Source organism: Triturus cristatus, chromosome 3_2, assembly GCF_964204655.1.
Source record: "Triturus cristatus chromosome 3_2, aTriCri1.1, whole genome shotgun sequence".
Classification (NCBI taxonomy): Eukaryota; Metazoa; Chordata; class Amphibia; order Caudata; family Salamandridae; genus Triturus; species Triturus cristatus.
This window is the reverse complement of record NC_140584.1, coordinates 783,566,493-783,590,308: the sequence shown is the minus strand read 5'-3', so window position 1 is coordinate 783,590,308 and position 23,816 is coordinate 783,566,493. Positions and strand designations below refer to the sequence as shown.

Here is a 23,816-nt window from a genome sequence, read left to right as displayed (position 1 = left end):
TTGCCGATAAAATGCTGCACACTACCAGCAGTAATGGCACCGGAAAAGCCCAAATGCCCGGCCTCCACAACGTACCCAACACCGGTCGCTGTGCTGAAATATAAAGCACAGCGCACCTGTGTGCATAAAACATATGCACAAGGTGGCCGCCACGGTAAATAAAAAAAAAAGCAACATCTTCACAGTTTTTAAATACACAGAACCTCTGCTATGTGTTCCTGCACAATGCTCTTCGCAGTAACCTGAGAGCAGCAGGCATGTTAAGGGCCACGAAAACAAAAAGTGTGGCGTTAGGTAAACTAAAGTTTATTTGAAGTGTGCCTGCAGAAACTGACGAGCAAAAAAAAAAAAAAGAGACCCACACAGCGTTTCCCTTGCGGGAGCGAGCAGGGCCACCATCTGTTTGCAAGATAATTACAAACAGATGTGGCCAAAGCTCGCTCTCGCAAGGGAAACGCCAAACCTGCACGCGTTGCAATTGAAAGCAATGCAAAAAGCGAATAGATTCCAAGAGGTCCCCTACAAAGCATCGCAGGTGCGCTGCGTAGGCGGGACCTAAAATCTGGCAAAGCCAATAGGTCTCTTAAGCGAGACCAATTGGCTTTGCCCATGCTTGTTACGTTTTGGAAAGTGTACAAAATCGTTAAAGCTAGACAGACATGCAGAATTATACAGATCTTGTAGTAATGCCATCAAACATTAATTGTTTGACGTGATTATTCTCACGTTAGCCATAAAGGCGCATTTCCCTCAGTCGTGAATTCACATGTAAAATTTACTAGAGATGCATTATGGTTACCTTGATATATGCCTTCTGTATACCCTGTGAAAATCAATAAAGCATTTTGAAATTAAAAAAAGAAGAATAAAGATCTTATAATTAAAGCTGCAACTTCTTGATTAATAAATGTGTTCTTTCTTGATACAAAAATTCTGTTATAAAAAATATAAAATATGTAAAAATAAAAAATACTAGTATAAAATGCCTCCTAACTAGCTTTAGAGAATCTATTCTATTACCTTGTGTTTAGACGTGTCCCAGTTGTGCACGAGGCGGGCTGGTATGAGGAAGCTGTCCTCCACGTGGCATGTAGTGCAGTAGTACCACGCGCTATAGCTGCACACCTTGGCTTTTCCGTTGTTCAGGCCGATGGGTCTCTGACAACCTATGAAGGACAGAAAATAAGTTATTAAAAGAAGTTCTGGCTGTACACCTCTGTGCAGAAGGACTCACAACCAGTTAGTTGATGACTGGCACCCAGAAAGCAATGACCAGGAAAGCTGACGATACGCACAAGGGAGCACTCCTGACTTGTGCCTGACAACTAGGGTAGAAAATATTGCACAATACAATGTTGGACCATTTTTACCTGTATGTAATGCTACTGACGGCAATGCACGTGCGTCATTTTTTGTAAATACATTGCATGCAATCAACCCACTGCCTTGGAACGAAGCCTACGATACTAAATAAACGAAAAGGAAGAACCAGAGAAGAACGAGCTTTTAAAAAAACACCACAACCACGGGATAAGAGGAGCGAGTATAAACACTGTCAAACACTGTGCAGCTGGGCTCTCAGCTGCATTACTACTGATATTTCGGAAACAAACTGCCTCTGTATATTAGTTAAATAAAACCTGTGCATGGGAAGTCCGAATCTCCTTCCTTAAGCCTTGCAGTAAAAAAAAGTGATGCGATCTTGTGGCCGGTGTTTGAATCGTTCGAGCGCTACCGTCTGACTGCGTCCCCTGTATTCCAATCCTCCTCCTGAAACTCAGAGGTAAAGCACAGAATACCCCCAAATGTCCGAGGAGCTAATTTACCACTCTAACTCCAGTCGTCGAATATTTAGGGAAATTGTTTTTGTGAGCACTGCCATCATATAAGTGAAAGGAGAGATTACCAATTTCATGTCAGTCAGTGCCATGCATACCAAAGGCTAAGGCGCATAGACCAGTGCTTAATGTGAGCCAGTGTTTTTCGATGCTGGGACCAGCACTTAATTGGTAACACCAGCACTTATGACAGTTTGACACATGGTGGCGCTGTTTGTCTAATTTAGGCAGTGGCATAACAACACTTGTTTATCAATTCAATATATTTAAAAGTGACTCGCACAAGCTATTCTTATAACTTTGGGGGCCAGGAGTAGTCTGAATTGTCACACTTGTAAGTGTGTGATGGTTAGTAGTTGTGTTGTTACTCTCATTGGCTGCGCTGGTAGATGCAATGGGTGGTGCAAGCAGCAGTTCCATACTGATGAGGTCCAAGGCACTTTTAAAACATTTTTTTTTACAAATGAAGCACTGCCATACACAGGTGGAGAACTTAAACAGATAGAACAATGAATGTACAACAATGATAGAAATGCTTGAATCAATCGAAACCACTTGTACCTACTCTGGGCACATTTCGGTTCCTTCTTATTTGAGCTCCTCTGTGCCGATACAGACAGAGACCAACCACAGGAAATCAAAAGTGCTTGGCACACAACCGGATGAGGCAGAATCACAACTGCTGGCACAAACCTTGAAAAGTCCATTTGGCCTTGACGTCCATCAATGACTCCACCAGTGTACACTGACTCACTTGCTTTGCCAGTGCTTATTATTATCTGTGTAATGGGCCCGCAGCCCTGGGCCATGCTGGTCTACATCTTTTACAGGTTCTTCATAGCAGAAACATGTAGACTGGCACAGCAGACGTTCAGGTCCACTTCATCAAGTCCTCTTACTGTGCAAGGCCTCCTTGTTTAAGCCTAACTGCAATATGTGCCAATCTATTGCACCAAACTTGGTTATGAGTTTGTTTATTTGAAAGTGTACTGAAGACAAGCTGCAGTGGACCTGTAGTCATTGGAAAGAATTCTCAGGTTCGACCATTCTATGATCATACACCTCTTAATTTGGTTTGAGGTATGCAAATTCTAACTACATAAACTATGTGCACCCCTATTATGAATTAAAGCGGAAGTTGGGATCGACCTTTGTGCCATGCCAGGCCCACTGCCACCTGTAGTACAGTGGAGCTGCACAGATGATTACTCTGCTTTTTCTCATACTCATGGTTTGCCCATGAGAATATAAAGAACTCACACAACGTAAATACGCTAATAAATTATCCAAAATAAAAAAAGGAAAGCGACTCTTATATTTTGTAAAATGAAAAGCCAAATAATTAATGTAAGTACACATTTTGTTATTTAAAAATAGCAATGTGGCATGAACTAGCAGTTGAAAACAGGTTAAGGGTTAAAGATAGGGTTGGCTATAATTATAGTAAGGTACAGATAGGTGCAGCATGAGGGTTAGTTCTAGGGGTTATGGTTAGTGCATAGTTTAGGGATGTTGTCAAGCATTCACCATTATGAGTCTGTCTTGACAGTTCACCTACAATTAGTTAAAAAAAACTAACTTGTATTTCTGCGGTCGTCATCTTAAGTGTGTCATTTGTGTATTTCTTCAATATGGTACTCTTTGTTTTCACATACATCAATTCCAAATATATATCAAATAGATATATATTAAGTAGATATGAAATATAGAACACATGTTTCGGATGTGAAAAGGTAAGATAATATTGTGAAAATGGTCTTTAGTGCTTGACCAAAAATTCAATAAATGTATTGATCTATATCTTCCCTTTCCACTTAATTTGCAACTGTGAAGCCGATTTTGTTTATATGATTGTCTAGGCAAAGTGAGAAAGTTACTTTATGTCCTGGATAGTCTCTGGGCTGCAATTCAGAGACTACGAAAAGTGCATTAATGTCTCAGTACACAGTCTGGTCACACACCTCTACTGAGTGCAAGAGTCAGTAAGACTGATCCTACTGTGGGGTGGTATTGATGAGACGGGGAGTAGACTCAAACTCTAAACCTTCATGGGAAAGGTTAGCTGTATCACCTTTTCAGTGACGTCTAGGTGCCTTACTTGGACATCTCAGGGTCCCCTGTGCAGTCTGCTATCAGCTTGTCATGTAGTCTGATGACCATGCGCAGCAGGAGACATCTGTCAGCTGACGTGGGGACCAAGACAGCAGATACTTTCGCAGCCGTCATAATACACATCTATACTATCCAGATGTTCCTTAAACATATCACATGAAAGAGACAGGGACCGAGCAGCAGAAATCCGAGGCATAACACAAGCCCCTGCAACCCCTACAGTGCAGTGCCCCCTCCCCCAAACCATTCAGGAGACCCTCAAACCTTGAGGGGGATCTCATTTAGCCCAAGGCCAACGAACATCTACGTGATATGGGACCCTCAGGGGCCCCTCTTCACATTCTGCATTTTGCGTGATGCCACAGGCAGCCATGACATTGTTTCTGTGAGTTGGTGGAGGGACTCTATACCTGCCCAAATAGTCTTACACTTTGTGGAGCTTGCTGTATGCCTGCCAGTGCCAGCCCTGTGAGATTTGACATGGACACCTGCAGAGGGAGAGGCTGAGGCAGCCAGCACTTAGAGGAAATGCCCTGAAAATCGGCAGCTCCAGTCTTGGCACAACAGGTACTGTCTTCGCTGCCCCTTCATTGAGCTTTGTAGGGTTTGAAGCCAGTTGATGGCATTTTTCATCCTCACAAACTCCTTTGCCCCTGGAGATGACTGCAAAAGCATTCTATACCATGGAAACAATGTAGTCTCTGTCAGTTTGACTTAGAAAATGATTTCCTTTCTCATTGATCCATGTTAAAGCCCATGAACAAGTCTTTCCTCTCGCTGATGTCAGTTTATAAATATAGATTGTTTGCTCACGTGATGCGCATTGATTTGTCCAAGGTAACATATCTCCTTGCATCGTACAAACCAGCATTGTGAAATCCTTGGCAAAATCTACCCCCTCCTTCAAAAACAGATCAACAACTAGAAACTAAACATTGACTGTGTGCTGGCAGAATATCTACGACACAGTTTAAAGTTGTTGTAACTGGTTTATGATATATGTTGAACACTCGTTTCACTGAGTGATTTAGCACTACTGAGTAAATAGTTACAATTATCTTACTGAACATGAGTGATACATTAACGATAATGCTTGTAGACTACCTTTGCAGAGAGACTATTACGCTTTAAAAAAGATCAGATTCTTTACAGATGGAACAGCTTGTAAACTCCTAAAATAATCTCACAGTTTCTCAGAATGGTTGGACTATGGAGTGGGTTTATGTTTTCATGATTCCTAAATGCCTTCTTCTGAATTTGTTTGCTATTAATACAAAGCATTTTCCTCTTTGAAATATTTTACAAAATGTGTTGGGAACTGTATCGGTGAGATGTGTATGCATGTATGACTTTGTGAGTAACACAGGCATTTTATTGTTTGAATCAGTGGGTAGCCAGTGGAGCTTTTGTAAGTTGGGGTCATATGATCAAACTATCAAAGATACTATCCAAGAAATTCCAAGATCGCACAAGTGTTATGTTTTTAAGACTTTTAAAAATATATATTTTTATGGAGATCCGATAAATTGCATTAAAATGCAACCTTTCATGATATGTGTACACCAGCTTTAAATACACCAATAAAACACATTTCATGACAGAATTCATCCAGGAACATAAAAATCTTCAGAACATAAAACTCCACGTAAGCTAAGTACAAAGAACAGATCTGAAACAGCTGACTTCTTGGTTAAGCCTCCAAAAGTGCATAGAGTGCTAAATGTGCAAAAACGCAATAAGGTGCGATTCAGACTTCTAGATAGACCCTGTCTCAATGTGGGTATCATTGGAGGAGCAAATATAGTAAGCAAAATTGTGTTGCCAAAGATTAAATCGGTGTAGGGAGAAACACAGGGAGACGTAGATATGTAGGGTTTTCTTTGTATTTAAAATCGATTAAAACATGTTGGACATATTAAACAGCATATGTACAAGCACATGGAACGATAGCACTGCGTTACAATAATGAACATGTAACTGATAGGATACTGTGCACAACTGCTCGTGAAAATTGTGACGGCGCAAGTGGCACGTGAAGTGGTATATACAGCGGTGGTGTAGGGCGCAACGAAGAACAAAGTGGTACAACAAGTATTACATATTTAAGACATTCAGGCAGTCAATGATGTACGCCCCACGTGACCAGCATCACGTCATGTTAACGCTTCCTGGTTCCCTGCTTTCAGTTCCTGCCGGATTAACGCCGGCCCCTTGAACATTCCAAATCACTGCTTTGCGATTGATTCCTGCTTCCAACTCAATCGTAAGTATGGATGCTCCGTAGCTCTCTGCCACCCCACCTACCCCCGGTCCACGGACTTTACCTCACAGGCCTGTTTCCCCCCCCCCATCCTTTCCCCTCCAGATTTCCCCATCCATTGGTTTCCGGACCCCGCCTGAATCTCTTCACCCGCAGTAAGTTTCCTTTATTCACCGTAACCCAGCTTTCCGATCCAACCCCTCCCCTCCCTCACTGTCTTCTTTCTCTTTCCAGCATCTGTTTGATCTCACGGTTCCCGGATTGACTCTGCCGCCCTACCGACCGCAGTAAGTCATGTTGCGAGCCTTCCCCTTTCCCCCCCCCTTCCTTTCTTCACTTCCCCCCAGCCCTCCCCCCTGCGGACCGCACTGCTCGTCCTTCCTTGGCTTGCCGCCTTTTCCACCTCATTGCTTTGCAGCCCTTATTCATCTCTCCTGCCAATACGTGGCCTTCTTTACTTAGCCCGCAATGCTTATCCGCACTCTTGCGTGTCACCTCCTCCACTATATACACCACGACATATGTTCTTGGGATCCGCTCTCCAATTATCCCCACCTCGCCAGGACTCTTCAAGTCGCCCTTCCTTTACCCATCCCTGTCCCCCTCTTTTGCACTGTATCCTTTAATAACCATTCACCGCAAGCGCGTCGTCCACTCCCCGCCACCCGCACTGTTCTCCCTTCTTCTCGTGTTTCCTCACAAGGTCCTGTGACCAGCCATCCTAATTGTTCACAAATTCATACGCCGCCACGGCCCTTCATTTGTTTCAGCACCCATGTCAGCTTCCTTCCATTAGCCCCTGCGTCGTTCCCCCTGCGTCGTTCAGTGATTAAGGCACTAATACCCCTCCCTCCACTTGCAGCCCTTTTTCCCCCCTGCCCTTTTTGCAATTCACTGCCTTCCTTTACTGCCGCCACGAGCGACCGTAAATACAAGCGTTTTCTTTCCTTTTTTCTACTCTTCTGTCCCTCTATGGTCCACATCACCCTGAGATACGTTTCCTCTCATCCTTAGCACTGCCTTTAATTTGTATGTAGCCAATCCCGATGATGGCTTAGACTTCAGCAGGCCGAAACGCCGTCGACTTCAACAGCGTAACTTCTGGCGCCCCCTTGTTACGGACATCCTATCCATTGTCTTCTGTAATTTGTACCTCATTGACTGCCTGGATGTCTTAAATATGTAATACTTGTTGTACCACTTTGTTCTTCGTTGCGCCCTACACCACCGCTGTACATACCACTTCACGTGTCACTTGCGCCGTCACTTTTTTCACGAGTACTTGTGCACAGTATCCTATCGGTTACATGTTCATTAATGTAACGCAGTGCTATCGTTCCTTGTGCTTGTACATATGCTGTTTAATATGTCCAACATGTTTTAATCAATTCTAAATACAAAGAAAATCCTACACGTATACGTCTCCCTGTGTTTCTCCCTATGCCGATTTAATCCTTAGCAACTCAATTTTGCTTACTATATTTGCTCCTCCAATGATACCCACATTGAGACATTGTCGTTTGATATAATGTACTGCCCCAGTCTCGCTGTGGTTTACGGACTACCTCCTGTGGTCTGATACTGTTTTCTAGATAGACCCAGCGGCTTCGTCCATAAACCGCCCCCAGAGTTTATCATATTTCCAAATCTCCCATTACGCATTGCGTATAGCTGTTCATTATTTCATACATTGTTCATTTTTCCTAACCATTCCCCCCCCCATTGTAGGGATCAGCAGTGTCCGCCATTTCTAGAGTAGCGGGGATTTGGCCACTGCCATCACTACATATAATAGTTTTACGAGTTGCATGGTTAGATCAGCCACAGGATCATACCCCAGGACTCTCCACCACATAATGGAAGCTAGTGTAACCTGCCATTCATTCTTCAAATATTGAAATATTGCATTCCAGAATTCCTGAATAAGATGGCGCAGGCCAATAGCATGCACCCAATTGGCCACAGCCCCCGAAGTACATCGGAAGCAGTGGCCAGACAAGCTGGGATTGACATGTGAAATAAATTGCTGGGTTCTACAGAACAGCCATTTACTAAAAAATAACATTTAACGCTAATTGTCTTTAAGACTTTGGGCCTCATTATGATGTCGGTCGGAAAGCCTCCAACTAACTGTTGGGTTCTCCTGGACCGCGTCGGAGTCCTTTCAACAGACTCGGTCGGGTTGTATTCTGACTGACCGACCAATTACGATGTTCGCGGTCTTGATGCAGCCCGCACGGTCTTTCTGAATCAGTTCCGACAGGCTCTCGGAGAAATCCTGTCGGTTGGAACCGCATCGTACACCTCTACGGGCAGCATTTCCAACCAAACGAATACAATATCGGTTTCCGACAGTCTTTCCGAATCGGCCTGTCCGACACGAAAAGGCTGTCAGAATGTGACTTTGGGGGCCCCTGGCAGGGCCTACTTTGGTGCATGGCCTCCGGTTGGACGCTGAGGGGGTACCCAAGGGACCCCCTGTAAAGTGCACTGTGTGGCAGGCACTGTGGAGTGCCTGCGATCGGGTGCAGGGTTTTCTGAAAACACCCCATTTCCCCATAGGAGCCTGTGTGTTCGGGCAGGACACGGTCTCCCATAGGGATCAATGGGACTCCGACCGAACAGTGTTCGGTTGCATCGAAATCGGTCGGGTGGAACCGCTGACTCCGAGTAGGTCAGTTCCGAATTTGAGACGGTGTGGGGCAGAAAGTTTCCGCCCGACATCGTAATGAGGCTCTTGATGTGGAATGTTATGTGCTGGGTGTTCTCTTGCTTGCTCCAAAAGAGTGGTATTCCATGCTAGTCAGTTACAGCTTATGCTGTTAATTTCAGGCTCAGACAGGCTGTATTAAACTCATCTTGTTTAACTTACAAGTGGTCCAGATCAGTCATTTAATACATTTTTTGCAAGAAGCTGCCAGCCCTACAGCCCGCAAGGTAATGAATGAAGCTGTCTGCGCTCTGATCCTTTGTCCAAGGCAGTGCCTGCCATCCCTCTGCATGGAATCAGGCTTGGTGGAAGCTATGTTTCATAGCTGCAGCCCCGAAGATTAAGGCATGCCTGTGCCTTCCAGGTATTTTGTCTGCATGCTACAGAAATCAAGGCATTGGGAGAGCTTAGTGCACAGCGCGTACCTTAACCGCACTCATGACCAAAGTGCTGGAGGAATTAAGACATTGAGCGCGAGCCTTAGCAGTGCTCGTAATCTGTCGCACTCGTAATCTCTACTGTGATATCCTTTTGTGCAGCACCTGAAAACCCCATCCACGTGCTAACATGCTAGGATTTCTTCGTGCCTGGCACTTGTCCAGGGATACTCTTGATGTGATGGCTCTTTACTAAGGAAGAAAAGAGTAAAAAGGACAAAAAAGCGAAAAAATAGTGAGAGATCATACATCCACTCACCTCCTCTGACACTGTCTACTGCTGGTTTATCTTCCTCTGCTGCTGAAATCAACTCGTTTTTATTAGAGAAAAAATACCTACTGCTGTGAACACTAGTTGAAAAAAAGACAAAAGACTGCCACCTACGACCTTTCCTCTACTGCGTTTAGAAAGAGGCTGGATCTACATTTGTTACGATTGCTGCACTGTTGATCAGGGTATTATGATAATTCTCAAAAAGTAATTTATGAATCTTCTTTAACAAAATAAGGGGGCAACATGGAATCATCACCTTTAGTTGCTCATCCACCAATTCTTGCCTCTACCTATTCAACTGGAAGATTGGATAGACATGTTTTACAATTACTTGTTAGCACTTGATTGTCAAACCTTCAGAACTGAGGGGAAGAAAGCTATTCTTTTAAAATTCATTGGGGTGTGCGGGTAACACTCAAATATCTTCCTGAAGTATTTGATTATTATGGGCAGAGAATACCTTATGTGTATAGGGAAGATAACCTGAGACTGGAGCATAGGTATGCTAAGGAAGCAAATGTCGCAATGATAAGATATAAGTTCAATATGCAACCACAAATGCTGGAAGAGTCCATTGGTGTGATCGTAGCAAGGGTACAAGAATTACCAGAAAAATGGCAATCTCGCAACATAGACCGCAGAACTGATTCATGATCAGTTAATTGTTCAATGTGAAAGTAGAAAAATTCAAGAAAGGTTGTGTGCTGCTTAAAAAATCTTACTTTGAAGGACTCTATTGACATTGCAAAGGTGCTTGAAGAGTCTGAATTTTGTATGAGGGAAATTGGGGAAAAAGGTGGAGTGGGTGGCAGTGAATGTGGCAAGAAGAGGTAACGGCTTCTGGCAATGTGAAGACACAAGAAAATACTGTGGGTTTGGTGTCTAAAGGTTCAACCAAAACTCAAAAACGTCATGAGAAAAAACAATTTAACAGAGTTTGCCACGGGTGTGGGAGTAACTTGCATGGAGTTGCCTTGAAAGCTTTTTATACTATTAGTAAGAACTGTGGTCGCGGGTGTCATTTATTGCGTATGTGTAAAATATTTTACCAAATTGAAAGTAGCAGTAACAGAGAAATTACAAGAAGATAAGTTGAGTAATCAGATCTGAGTTTGGGTCATGATGAAAGTGGTGAATGGAGTATAAAAAGGCCAAAAGCATTGTTTGAAGTGTTGGGAAGGGACATCGAACCGATGGTTGATACTAGGTCAATGTACATCACTGTGCCCCAATATATGTTTGAGAGAGAGTGGCCCAGAGTGACACTGCTACCCAAAGACATTCGCCCGGGAAGGATTCAAGGAGAACAGATTGATATTCTTGGCTCTTTTAAGACTAACTTAAGCTTTCTGACTAGAGAGATTGAATGGAAATTGTATGTTGCTGAGAGGACACATCCAATTATAGGTTGGATGCATTAATCTGACTTGCTTATTATGGTTGATCCAAGGGCTTCCAACCAAGTGATGGTGGTAGGAAAAATGGGTGTCGATGACATACTGGATAGTGTCAAGGGAGTGTTTATAGAGGATCTTGGAGAACTCAGGGATATTGGTATAATATAGTTGTCAAGCCAGGTGCAGTGGCGGATAAACACAAGTTGAGGGAGGTCCCAATAGTGGTCAGGGTCCAAGTCAGGAAGATGTTGAATGAAATGGTATGGAAGAGAGTTATAGAAGGTTTTAATTGGGTCTCACCAGTTATGATAATACAGAAGGCTGGTGGCCGGTTGAGATTGTGTGTAGACTTGAGGAGTGTTAATCAGAACATTGTCACTGACACTTTTCCCCAACTCAATAGAAATTAATTGATTTTTCTATTGAGTGGTTGCAAATTCTTTTGGATTTCAAGAATGCATGCCATAGATTTGCTTACATAAAGACTCCAAGAATTTAACAGCATACCTAACCATGGCACTGCATTCTTAAACATGAATGCCATTAGGATTGTTATCGGCAGCGAGTGTCTTTCAACTGATGATGTCTCAGGTGTTCAAGGGTTTATCCATTGTCACCTTTTTTCAAGATGATATTCTCATCTTTGGAGCGACAAAGGAACAGCACAATCAAGTACTAAGGCAAACCTTGGACAGGCTGCTTGAGGAAGCTCTAATCCTACGTAAAGATAAATGTGTTTTTTTGGTCAAGGGGATCGAGTATTTAAGACTCACAATTTCAGGTGAAGGGTGAGACCCAAAGGAGATCTTCTTGATGCCATCAGGTGTATCTGCTTCGCCTCAAGACAAAGATCAATTAAGGTTCCTTATGGGGCTGATTAAAAACTATTCAATGTTTTTGGAGAACTTTGCTGCAAAGACTGAGAAGGTAAGAGTTGTTTTGAATGGATCAAAAACTAAATATGTTTTGTGGGAATTTTAGTGCCATTTGACACAAAAGTGCAAACTGCATTGACTGCAGACGCCATTGGTGTGGGCATTGGAGCGGTTTTATCCAAATTGCACAATGCTGCAAGAAAAATGGTGGCTTTTGCATCACACTCTTTGACTGAAATTGAACATAATTATTCTGTGATTGAGCATGAGCTGATGGTGGTGGCTTGGAGTGCTGAATATTTTATAACATGTTTGAGGGGTGTGTGCTTTAAACTACATATTGACCACAAACCGCTTATCAAAGTGCTAACACTAGGTGGAGTGGGTGTGGAATCAGCCAGGTTATCAAAACCTGTTGTTTCTTTACAGGAGCACCGTTATGATATTGAACATATCCTGGCTGGCGAAATGCCAAGGCAGATGGCATCTCTCATTTGCTTAAGAATTGGCGGCCTGAGGATGAAGGTGCTGTGATAGCTAAAAAAAAAAGCGCAGGAGCCGTGGCATGTTTGGATGATGTGGTGATTGTGTCAGTGGTATGTTCACCAATGATGAGTGGGAACAAGAAATGGAGGCTGATGATGTATTGAAAGAAGTGAATTTAATGATTGTTAAATGATAGCGTAGAGAGTGTGCTGTAGCTCCGGCTGTCATCCTGTTTGTCAAAATCTTGGATGAGCTCTCTTTATATATTTATCATTTAAAAAAAATATCTTGCTACAGGACTGGAAAAGAAGTCGAGTGTTTTGATCTGCGCAGACCAATTAGTATATAACATACAAACAATTAGGGGCTAAGTCAACGCCAATGCGCGCTTTGTGGATACTGAAGGTTAGCGTGATTAACAGTGCAGAAGGCAGCACATAAATCGAAAAGAACAAATAGAGATGAATTTCCTGTAAAAAAAAAAACAAAGCATATCATCTACAACCTATAACGAGGCATCTCAGTACTACAACTCGGCCAGAAACTTTATTTAAATTCATCTACGTTTATTGTCAATGATGTCACACACTGTTCAATGAACTCTGCGAAGACAATGCCTGAGAAACTGAAAATTATTAAGGTCTTCAAAATCAGCTGAAGGTTTCTATAGTAGGGCCAATCTTCAGGTGCTATGTGAGAACACTTAGCTAAAGGGATGATTTCACTGCATTAGCTCAAAATGTCAAGAACCGGCAAGCAATGCTTTTACAGATAATCATTGGAATTGGATCTGTGAAGGGGTTAGATTGTTTTATTACAGCACGGACTACAAAATCCAGCCTACTAGCCCTGGATTTACTGCTGAAATTCTAATTGTAATTTATCAGACGATTAGGATGGTGAAGTAACAAGAGCTTAATAGCCTTAACTCAAACCTCCAAGAACTGGGCAAATTCTTTGCATTTGGCATCAAAATCTGTAACTGTGAGAGAATTATTCGCTGATTTGATGAACAGTTGTCTAGGTCAATTGTTCAAAGTGTCAAGAAATTGATTTGTTTGTAAGTTCCATCTCTTCAACTGCTTTTATCGGACCAAGGGTTATCTAGATTGGAGAATGGTGGTGACTATCTCCATGTATACTTCATCGCTCTCAAACCCTTCCTTCTTCGTAACGCGCTCTAGAGAACGATGGTTTACTTTGAAGTGGTTGTAGCTTGTCAAGACGTCCATTCATGCATTCAGTATACTTAATAGTAGCGGTGCTGACACCATGATTGGGTAAGATGGGAAGATTGGGATGACCCTAGCCATTTAAAGACCCACATCTTGCATGCTTGCTATATTTGCTGCTGGTAGGGCAAATCTGTCAACTCCTGCTGGTGGCATCGTATATTGCCACATAGTCTGGCCTACCTCGAAAATTGTAACCTGGTTGTGGAATGGCAGACACCCCTCTCATTTCCTAGCCTTGCTCAGAGTCATTTCATTTAATATCTATTCACGTTGAAAATTCAGATCACCTGTTTGTAGCTTTCAGGCTGCTGTATTCTCCGTTTAGCTTCACAATGGCCTCTGCTCCGATAGTCTTGATGACCAAGTAATGAAAACTGCTGATTGCTTTGAAGTTGCATGGTTCAAAGGGACACACAGCTTCCAGTGTCAGGCACCAATGGCGACATTTGCTTAAAATGAAGCAAGGAAGGGCTCGGAGACAAAAGAGGCGAAGGGAGGGATCAATACTTTGAAATCCTCAGACAGCAACGGGTTAAACGCGGTGCTGATGCAGCGGTGGATGGGGCTTTTGATGGCGAGGATCAGACTTCCAGCCAGCTGCGGACACACTGTTCTCATCATGAAAAACAACTTTCACTCCCCCCATCAAAGGAGCTCTTATCTGGAAATCAAATGACGCGGGCTGTGTCTGAACGCAGGAGCGAAGGATGGGGAATCGAGGCTGTAATATTAGTCCTAATTCAGAGGCGCACTCGGCAAAATAAGGATTATTTTCTCCACTTTGCGTAATTCGGCGGTCCCGCGGAGTCTGCTTGCAGCCCCTGGCTTCTCTAGCTCCAGGCAGAGCACAAATGGAGAGACAACATTCAAAGAGCTGGTTGATTTTCAGTAGAGCAATTTAAACCCACTAATGTAATGGGGAACTGTAATTTGTGGCACTCGTAGAGAATAGTACTGTGCACTAAAACTCTTATTAACAAATAATCAGATGCCATACTGAATTATAAACGCTTGCGAATAAACAATTACCAATTTAAAGAACTCACATGGAACAAGTTAATTTATAGATAACTGTGTGCTCAGGTGCACATAGATAAGTGTGGCAATGAAGAATCGATCAATAGTTATGGCATTAGGCGAATGTTCGTTTTCTATTTACGTGATCATATATTTCTCTTTGGGGTTTGTAGTATGCAGCGTTCCACTGATGTATCATTCATGAATAAAGCATTTCACTTTAAAATATATGTAATTTATGGCACTGTGTGCATTTTTGTTTTAACCAATTATTACATCAAATGGAAAATAGAATTCAATATGAGCGGATGCAATTGTAGTCTATGTTTACTGATTGCTGCTAAATTCGCTGGCATACTTTTGTCTATCATATGTCTCTGTCAACTGCAGTGCTTAATTTGAGCCGGTGGCTGCCAGTGGGGGGCCACCAGCGCATATTTTTGGGGACAGGTACTTATTTTTCCACATTAGATATTGACTGAGAGCAAGAGAGGGAAAAACATCAACAGGAAAGAAGGGGGAAGAAAATAATAGAATCCCTGTCACCATGGGAGAATGCACGGATAGCAAGAGTTAGATCATGAGGGTAGCAGTTTCTAGTAGTGGTTTAAAGAGGCCAGAGGTGAATTAAAAACTATGAAACCTTGCTATTCGATACGCCAATGTTTACCTGCACCGGCTGGCGGCTGCGGGCTTCTGAGGAGAGCTTCGGGCACCAGCACTCTTTCTTTTACAAATTAAAAACTGGTCTACTAAAGTGTTTAACTGTCACATTTTTAACCCCATTATCTATACCATCTAATGTCAAAGCAAGGTAGAACCATCTACCATGTTGTTATTATATGAAAGTGCAGGGTGATGCATAGGTGTGGCCACTTTATTAACTGCTACGAAGATGGTTTAAAGTCGTTGTGGGTGAACTGCTTGGAAACTGTGCTGCTACTCGAGGCCAATACTGGTTCATCCATGATTGATGATGAACAGATGTTAAACCAGCCCGCAAACCTCTCTGTTGCAGCTGCCAACGAACGGAACCCGGCATTAGATCCCTGAGCCAAGCCTAGTGTGGAGTAGCGGCAGTTTATTGAGATTACTCTTGCTATTTTCAAAGTCATGCAGCTCCACCAATGGGAATCCACCACGCACAAGGGATTCCATGGTGTACGTCTGACGTAACAAGGGTAGGGACATACCACCAAATGGCGCTCCATGACACCCACTCAAACGAAAGGAACACCACAGAAAACATCATTCCAAGCCCAATCACTAGTGAGCGGAATAATGCACATGTGAATCCAGAAAAGATTCACGCTGTAAAAGCCAAAATCATAAGATGCTCTTTACGTCAAAGGATGCTTCTATGCTTCAGACACATTTTCTAAATGTGCTTTGCTTAGAGAATACTGGTTTAACTTCCAGGGCTCCAGTGACCCTGGATGACAGCCAAAGCCTTCAAGTTGAGAACCAAGATGTGAGCACAACTGATTAAAACCAATGAATTACTTTCCAATTTAACACAGAACTTCACTAATATTTGTGTCACACATTAGGATGTGCACAATACCACTTTATGCATAATGTTAATTCTATATTAGCTTCACCACACTATTTTGGAGAATTTTCATCAGGGTAGGGGTAAGATTTAAAAAGGGAGATAAAAGAAGTGTTCATTTGCTAATCACTTTGTCACTGTTTGATGAATTCACATCACATTTGTTAGACATTTAGTAGGCTTATCCTTCTCTTGGTTATGTCAAGGTTTGAGGAGGTTTGTCTAGGTGGCAAAGATAAATGGGGTCAATAAAAGTTTCTTTTAGTTATAACTTTGTTGCTGTTTGATGATACTTTGTGAATTTGGCAGACAGTAAATTAAGCCAAAAGCAAATCCAGACCGGCCTGCCTCAAGGCTGTGCATTTCGCAAAATGGGTACATGGTGGGTGAATGCAGTGCATAATAATTAAGAAGCCATGAAATTTACTAAAAAAAAAAACACAGTTAACGGCTAATTATGGTTCAGTGTACACAAAACAGAAAAAGTTCTGACATTTATGATCAATGGAGTGCAACCCACCATGCACACCATAATTCATACCCCCAGCAACCTCAGTACAGCCCTTACAAAATGGCACGTGAAGTATAGTGATCTACAAAGAGCAAAGCAATGTGGCGGTATGAGTAAGGATGTGCATTCTGCTTTGCACACCATAACCGGTGAATTTCAGGACCTGAGACAGAAAGAGAGATTAAAAATAAACGTGAGCTCTTTTTGTAATGACTCCCATTGTAGAGGCTGAGATGAAGCATCTCTCTATGTAGTTATCCAGCAATATATTGATAACCCTACCTACCTCGCATGCTCCTTTATCAACATCAAATACCACTGAAGCCCCTCATGTGCCATTGGTTTCTACTACTAGCCATAGTCAGAATTTATCTAAAATGACAACCCCTTGTGAAGGATGGCAGCCGCCCCATTTTACTACGAGGAACTACAATTATGCCAAGAATGCCTGCTCCATGTAAAAAATGAACAGCATTATGCCAGGATGTCACTATGCCAGGATTAGCTCCAGCAGTGCCAAGAATGATCTCAATGTGTCAAGGATAGGCATGATTAGCCACTGCCCAAGGGTACCATTATACAAAGCCACAGTTATGCCAGTGAAAGTCACAATTATGTCCAGAATGCCATAATATACCAAAGATGATCTCTGTTAGCTGCTAACCTGGACCACAGTTATGCTATGGAATATAATGGCAGGACAGTCACAATTCTGTCCTGAATGTCCCACAATATGTAAACAATGCCCCCCCCCTAGGCCATGGCCCTGATTACTCCAGGCCTCTATTTTGCCAGAACAGCCACAGTCATATGTAGAATGCCCACAATACAACAAGATGTTCAACATGAACTGCTTGCTAGTGCCACCACTCTATCCTGGTTTGTCATAGGAAAGAGGGGGAAAAAAAGGCAAGTCCCACCTTAGACATGTTAGATGACATGCTCCTCTACCTGCATACCCATCACACAGAACCCACATGCAAAGCGAATGAAGACTTCCACGAACAGGTTGCAGCTTTCATGATACATTTAAATATATGTTCAATACAGATTCTTCTTTCATATAACTGCAACGTGCCGAGCAACCATCTGAATGTACACGTAGGAATGTGCCTTAACACTCCACAAGGGTCAGCCGCCACTGGTCACAAGTCACTTATAAAAAGTTATTAGATGTAACAAGTGACATAATTCTCATATTACAGATGGATAATACAGTCAGAACACAAGTGTAGTAAGAAAACAACTTAAGGTTGCTTATAAAGAAAAAATATACTTCCATGTATTATAGGACCATATTACATAGTTACCATTAGGTATCACTATGTATTTGTAAATGTATATTTTTTCAACATGGTGCTCCCTCAGAAAGCAAAATAGAATTGTTATCAGCATGAACATATTTGTTGGGGGCTCATTGGTGATTATTGCATTTTTTGGTTGTGACCTGTCCTTGTTACATGGGGGGCAATCTAGGCAATCTTATCTGGCATAATAGAGGCCCGTTGTTGACATACTGGGACATTCTTGACAACAATCTGGCAGAACAGTGAGCTATCAACATGTTTGCAACTTTCTTACAATATTCTCACTGTACACCGCATAATCGCTGCCTGTCCTGAAAGCACTGGGGCATTTTGACATCATTTTGGCGATATCTGCCATAATAGTGACCATCACGTGACATTTTGTGGATATGCCTAACAACATTTTGGCAATCCCTGGTATAACAGTTTCCAATCCTTGATATATTAGGACATATGTCATATGAACATTTGTTACATGAATTTTGAGATCCCTGGCCTAATAATAGTGGGAAACCCTGTCCAAATGATGGTGTAACTCACTATCATATGATGGACATCCCTGGGGTTTGAATGTGGTGAATGGGTGTGAAAGACAGAATCTGTGCACATGTGGCAGAAAATACCTGATGGGGGGTGTGGGGGCAAGTACTTTTTAAATAAAAACGAAAAGTTGTTAGTTTAGGACATAAATCATGCTTTGTTCAAGTAAATGACACATGTTTGTCTTTGGGACGTGAACATCTTATTCAAAACTAAACCTGTATTTGATAGGAGGTAGAGCAGTTGCTCTCTGTTGCTCATGGGAAGCCCTCCATATGATACGTCTTGGAGGTTTAGTAGTACCTCCAATAGGACACTCTGCTGTCGCTCATGGGTAGGCATCCATACAATACTCATTGTATGTAGGCTTAAATATGCCTCCAATAAGTTTCTCCTTTGTTGCTCTAGGGTGGACCTCCATATGTTACTGTTCGAGGTTTAACAGTGCCTTCTAATAGGTTATTTTCTGTTCATTCCCTGTCGTTCAGGGACGGTGCCAATATAATATACCTAGGCAGCTTCACAGTGCTTCATATTGGTTACTCCTCTGTCACTCATGGGTTCACTCCTCCTAATACACCTTGGAAGTTTAACAGTGGCTTCAATGGTTTGGGTCTCTGGTGCTGCTGTGCGAGTTCCATATGCCACAACAGACTCCAATTCTGCACATCAATAGTGTTATCTACATGTGATATTGCCCACCCAAAAGAAGGCATCTACCTGAATGCGTGGCTGCTTCTACTCTCACTTTCTGCACAACATATATGCTTCTGTGCAGCCACACATGCACACTGTACACCCACCATGTCATCATGTGTTGCGCACCCCACTAACATCTTCCTTGTGTAGACAAGCCACAAACAAAAGCAAACAGATAGAAGGTTAATAATTTGCAAAGGAGTAAACCTGATTAGGTCTCAACATAATTATCAATGAAGCTCATGAAATACTACTCAACAAATGAAAAATAGAGACCAACAATCACAAGAGATATGATTGGTTTTAAGGCAGAAAGGGCCCCATGCATCAATGAATAAAACGGTTGCAAACAGGCAGAATCTCAGAATCCGCCCCTTTGTGACTGGTATTTTTGCATTTGGGATCCATCATCCCAAATGCAAAAATTGCAATTTAAGTAATCGCAAAATTTGCGATTACTTAAATGCAATGCATGATGCAAATTGCAATAGCGATTTCTCTATTAGGGGTCGCAAATTACCGTCAAATTAAACTGGACGGTAATTTGCGAAAACTTTGAAAAATGCACTAAAGTGCAATTTCAAAGTTACATGTTACTTGTTACACACACACATGCCCCTGTGGCATGTGTGTGTGCAACATGTGGTCACATGGCAATTTCAGGGCACCCTTGCACCCTTGAAATTGCATGCGCAATTTGCGAGTACCTATTTGGTACTCGCAAACTGGCAATGCAATTTCCATTGATTCCTATGGGCCTCTAGGCCCATAGGAATGAATGGGTAGCAATTCCTTAATTGCAACTCGCAATTTGCGAGTCGCAATTGGGGAATGTTTAGGAATCGCAAAACTTTTTGAGATTCCGACATGCAAAGACAATTGCGATTCTTTAATTGCGATTCTTTAAACATCGCAATTAAAGAATCGCAACTGCCTATTTTGATGCAAGTGCACCAAAGCGCCCTGAAAAAAGTGATGTAAAAGTCTGTGGTTGACCGGGGCCTTTGTGAGATTTTATGCTGACTGCAATGGAGTGGAGGTCGGGCAAGCCAAGCATGTTATATCCATAAACGTTTCTATCGAGGGGCTTCGATGTTATAACTGTGCCGATAACTGAGCGAAGAGCTTACTAGAGGTTCTGCAGGGCGAAGATGAAGCAGTGGTGCTCGCACTGCCAGGCAGCATGTTCTGAGAAACACAGAGCACTTGAACTACCTTAAATGCTCTAATGACTTTGCCTTCGCAGCCACCTAGAGGGAAGACAGGGTGTGGATGGCAGCAGTGAGATCACAGAATGTTGCACAGTTTGAAAGAGGTCTAATGTAATGATGCTTATGCAGTTTTTATCTGTAGTGTTTCCTCTATCCCCATATTTGCTTGCAGCAAGCTTTCTTTTATGTTTGGTTCTGTGTTGGCATGAGCTGATCATAACATGTTTAGTACTGAATGTGTCAGCTTGTGCGGCAGTTTCTCCTTAGCATGTTCAGATTTCTTCTATCTTCAGATGCAGTCTGACCTTCACTGAGGAGGGGCGCACTCCCGTGAATACGCTAATACTCGCAATAAAGTATTTTTATTGAAAACTCGGAACATCTTCAGCTTCTTCTTTGCAGGGAAGCATACTTTACATCTAACTTGGGAATCTTCTTAGTTTACCATATGAATACCATGATTCTCAAAAAAGGAGTATCAACTAACTTGATGACTGGTCCTTTCCAAGACTGTGGTCTGTCCATTAGATGTTAACAGAGATTCCAAATGTAAGATGAGGCATGGTCTTTTCCTAAGACATCAGATATTTTTAGTACCATATATAAGGAAGTATTTCCAAATGAAAGGTGAGCCGCAATACATTTATTTCCTTATTTTTTTTATCACCTTCTTCGACCATTTGTTTTAATTTTTGTCCCTCATTTTTGTTCCTTACAGTTGGAACGTTCTACTGGATCCTACTCCAGGATGCCTAGCAACTATTCCACATTGTGTAGTTATGCACCATTTGCAGTACACATTTACAGTGAATGCGCCATTTGCAGTAAACATTTACCACAAACAAATGGGAATAATGCAAATGGAGTGCGAGTGGCTATTGCTCATGGTGCTTTTGTTTTTTGCAATTTTTTGAAGCACTAAATTCATCCTCAAGTCCAAAGTTGATGCAAGGAAGCATTTCGAGCTAAAATACAGTGCCAAACACTAGTTTTACATTTTGCTTAATTATGTATATTTGTCACAATTTCAAATAATTACACACAAGCAAATTACGCAATTTTCACAAACCCCTACTAATAAGATCGTCAATTAAGCTTTTTTTATCCTTTGTGTTTTCTTCTTAAGTGGGACCTTCTTAAGATTACATTTGTCACCTTCCACATCTACTAATCTGTGCAGGGTGTCACCATTTCTATTTGGAGGAGTCGCTCTTTCCTCAGGCAATCCATAAGGGAATCAATAGACTTTTACAATGTCCAATCCTTTATATTAGACAACCTTTTGGAGCTCATAATCGTCCAGCTGGGGAAGATCCAAGGCTTATGCCAGCAAGAGATCTTTGAAGTCAGATTCATTGTTGTTGAGCTCCTGCTGATGCAATGGGTTTTTGTGCTGAAGCTCAGAGGATGACAGAGCTGAATTTCATAACCACTGAGCCTGCTTCATTGCTGGGATAGATTTGCCACCTTGCACCAATTCAAGGATTTACCTTCTGGCTTAGTCACTTTTTTGGATCTCAAAATTCAGCTAAGGGGCAAGCCTGATAACAGTTGGAATACATGACTCCATGAGGCTAGATACCTTTACTGCAAGCTCCTGCTGAATGAGATTTAAGAGTGGCAAAAGCTCAGAGCATTACAACCTGGTTTACTTCTGTGCTTAGGATATTCTATGCACCTAGGAGTTCAATCACTTGACTTTGAAGGGAGTTCCAGGCTGTGGCTGCCGGAAAAGGTCAGGAGTCCTTGAGTCTTCTTCCCACAGTCACTCAGAGTCTTCTTCTTGAAAGAGGTTGTCTTCCCTGGTACAGGAGTGTTCTGAGTCGGCGGTGGTTAGGTGACAGTTGTATCCTGTGAACTATCCAGTGATTGAACAATTCTTCCACACAAGCCTATGCAAATCCCCTGCCTCTTATTGCAGCACTTCCTCTATTGGTGTAGTGCAAACCTTCCCATGCTCTGAAAACAAAATAGATTCCACATTCTCTACCGTAAAGAGATCTGTCGATTCCCATAGTCACTCCCCTAAAGAGATACGGTATGGTTCTCTCGGCCAAAACTGGATCTCCATCTTGCTGATCCTGGGAATGGCAACATTTCGTGCCAGCCCTATATGGCATCGCCAAGTGAAAGGAAGAACTGTTAAGGCAGAACTTCTGTCACACTTCCCAAATGTACAATCCCTGTTAACTGCTCACTTGTTGACACAATTCCTGCTTTCCTATGCCATTGTGTTCCAGAAGCAGGGTGGTTAATAGCCAGGCAAAGATATGTATTGGGCCCCTGGAATAGGGATAACTAGTAAACCAGTTCTAAACTGGGTTTCTCTTAAGCAGCACAAATTACATATCTTTAAAGTTACTTTTTCCACTAAAGTTATCAAAAATGTACTTTCAATAATGAATTATATTCTTCAAATTAAGTGTAAAATACATTTAATCACCGCTCAAGCATTTTTCCAGGCAGAGATATAAAATACTCATTTTATTTATACCTAGGCATATCCATGAAAAAAGCATCTTTCTGTACTCAGTCAAAAGAACATTTGCACAATTGCTCACTGTGAAGTCATACTATTCTCAATATTTATTATGCTTAATTTTTGTAAATAAACACTCTGTCCCTGGGCTAATAAGGCCCCTTTTAGGGGTGACTTTTTCAATACATAAAATGTATTTTCATACAATGCAAAGGCACTTTTCTTTGCCTTCTAAAGTGCAGCCCAGCCACAAAACAATAGTACTACCTTTAGCCATTCATTTTGTCATATAGTTGGGTTGTGGGGTGGTATAAATACACACTGCAGACCACTTGGGTCATTTAACATCCACATCTGCATTTCTTGCGCTATTTACTGTGGTATAATGTGGGAGTTAAGCAAGCTAATAGATTAAGCCAATGCACGATAAATATTTTAGGGGAAAAGGAAAATCGCTGTGCCACTGTTTAGCAGTGGCAGAAAGCACTGAGTCTTTTATCAACAAATATCAGACAGGAAAAAAAGATACGCCACACCAAAAATAATGTCCTTTTTTACAACACCTTTTTTCGACTATGCACTTCTAAGCGCCCAGGAACTCGATGTATATCCGAGTGCTTCATAGCCTTACCAGGCAGAGGTATGAAGTGCGAGACATATAATGTAACCAGGTCAGCCAGACAAGTGCTTTAGACCTTGTAAGGGGTGTAGGAAATTAGATTATTATTTGGGGCCGGTGATTACCCAAATGAAGGAATAATCCCAACCCTTATCAGGGAGAGGCCTCTTAGGGCCAGATGTACCAACAATGCATTTTGCGATTCTAAAATAGTGAATTTTAGCGATTCGCTATTTTATAATTGCAAAATACAATGT

At 42.1% G+C, this 23,816-nt stretch overlaps 1 protein-coding gene across 7 annotated transcripts in view; it reads right to left on the bottom strand.

Moving 5' to 3' along the window:
• PLEKHM3 (pleckstrin homology domain containing M3) overlaps positions 1–23,816 on the bottom strand; it is a 520,667-nt gene that overhangs the window by 274,244 nt on the left and 222,607 nt on the right. For all 7 annotated transcript variants that reach the window (XM_085648873.1, XM_085648871.1, XM_085648875.1 and 4 more), the window contains one exon: positions 1,021–1,166. In XM_085648873.1, coding sequence (XP_085504999.1) covers positions 1,021–1,166 — 146 coding nt within the window. The remainder of the gene's footprint in view (positions 1–1,020; positions 1,167–23,816) is intronic.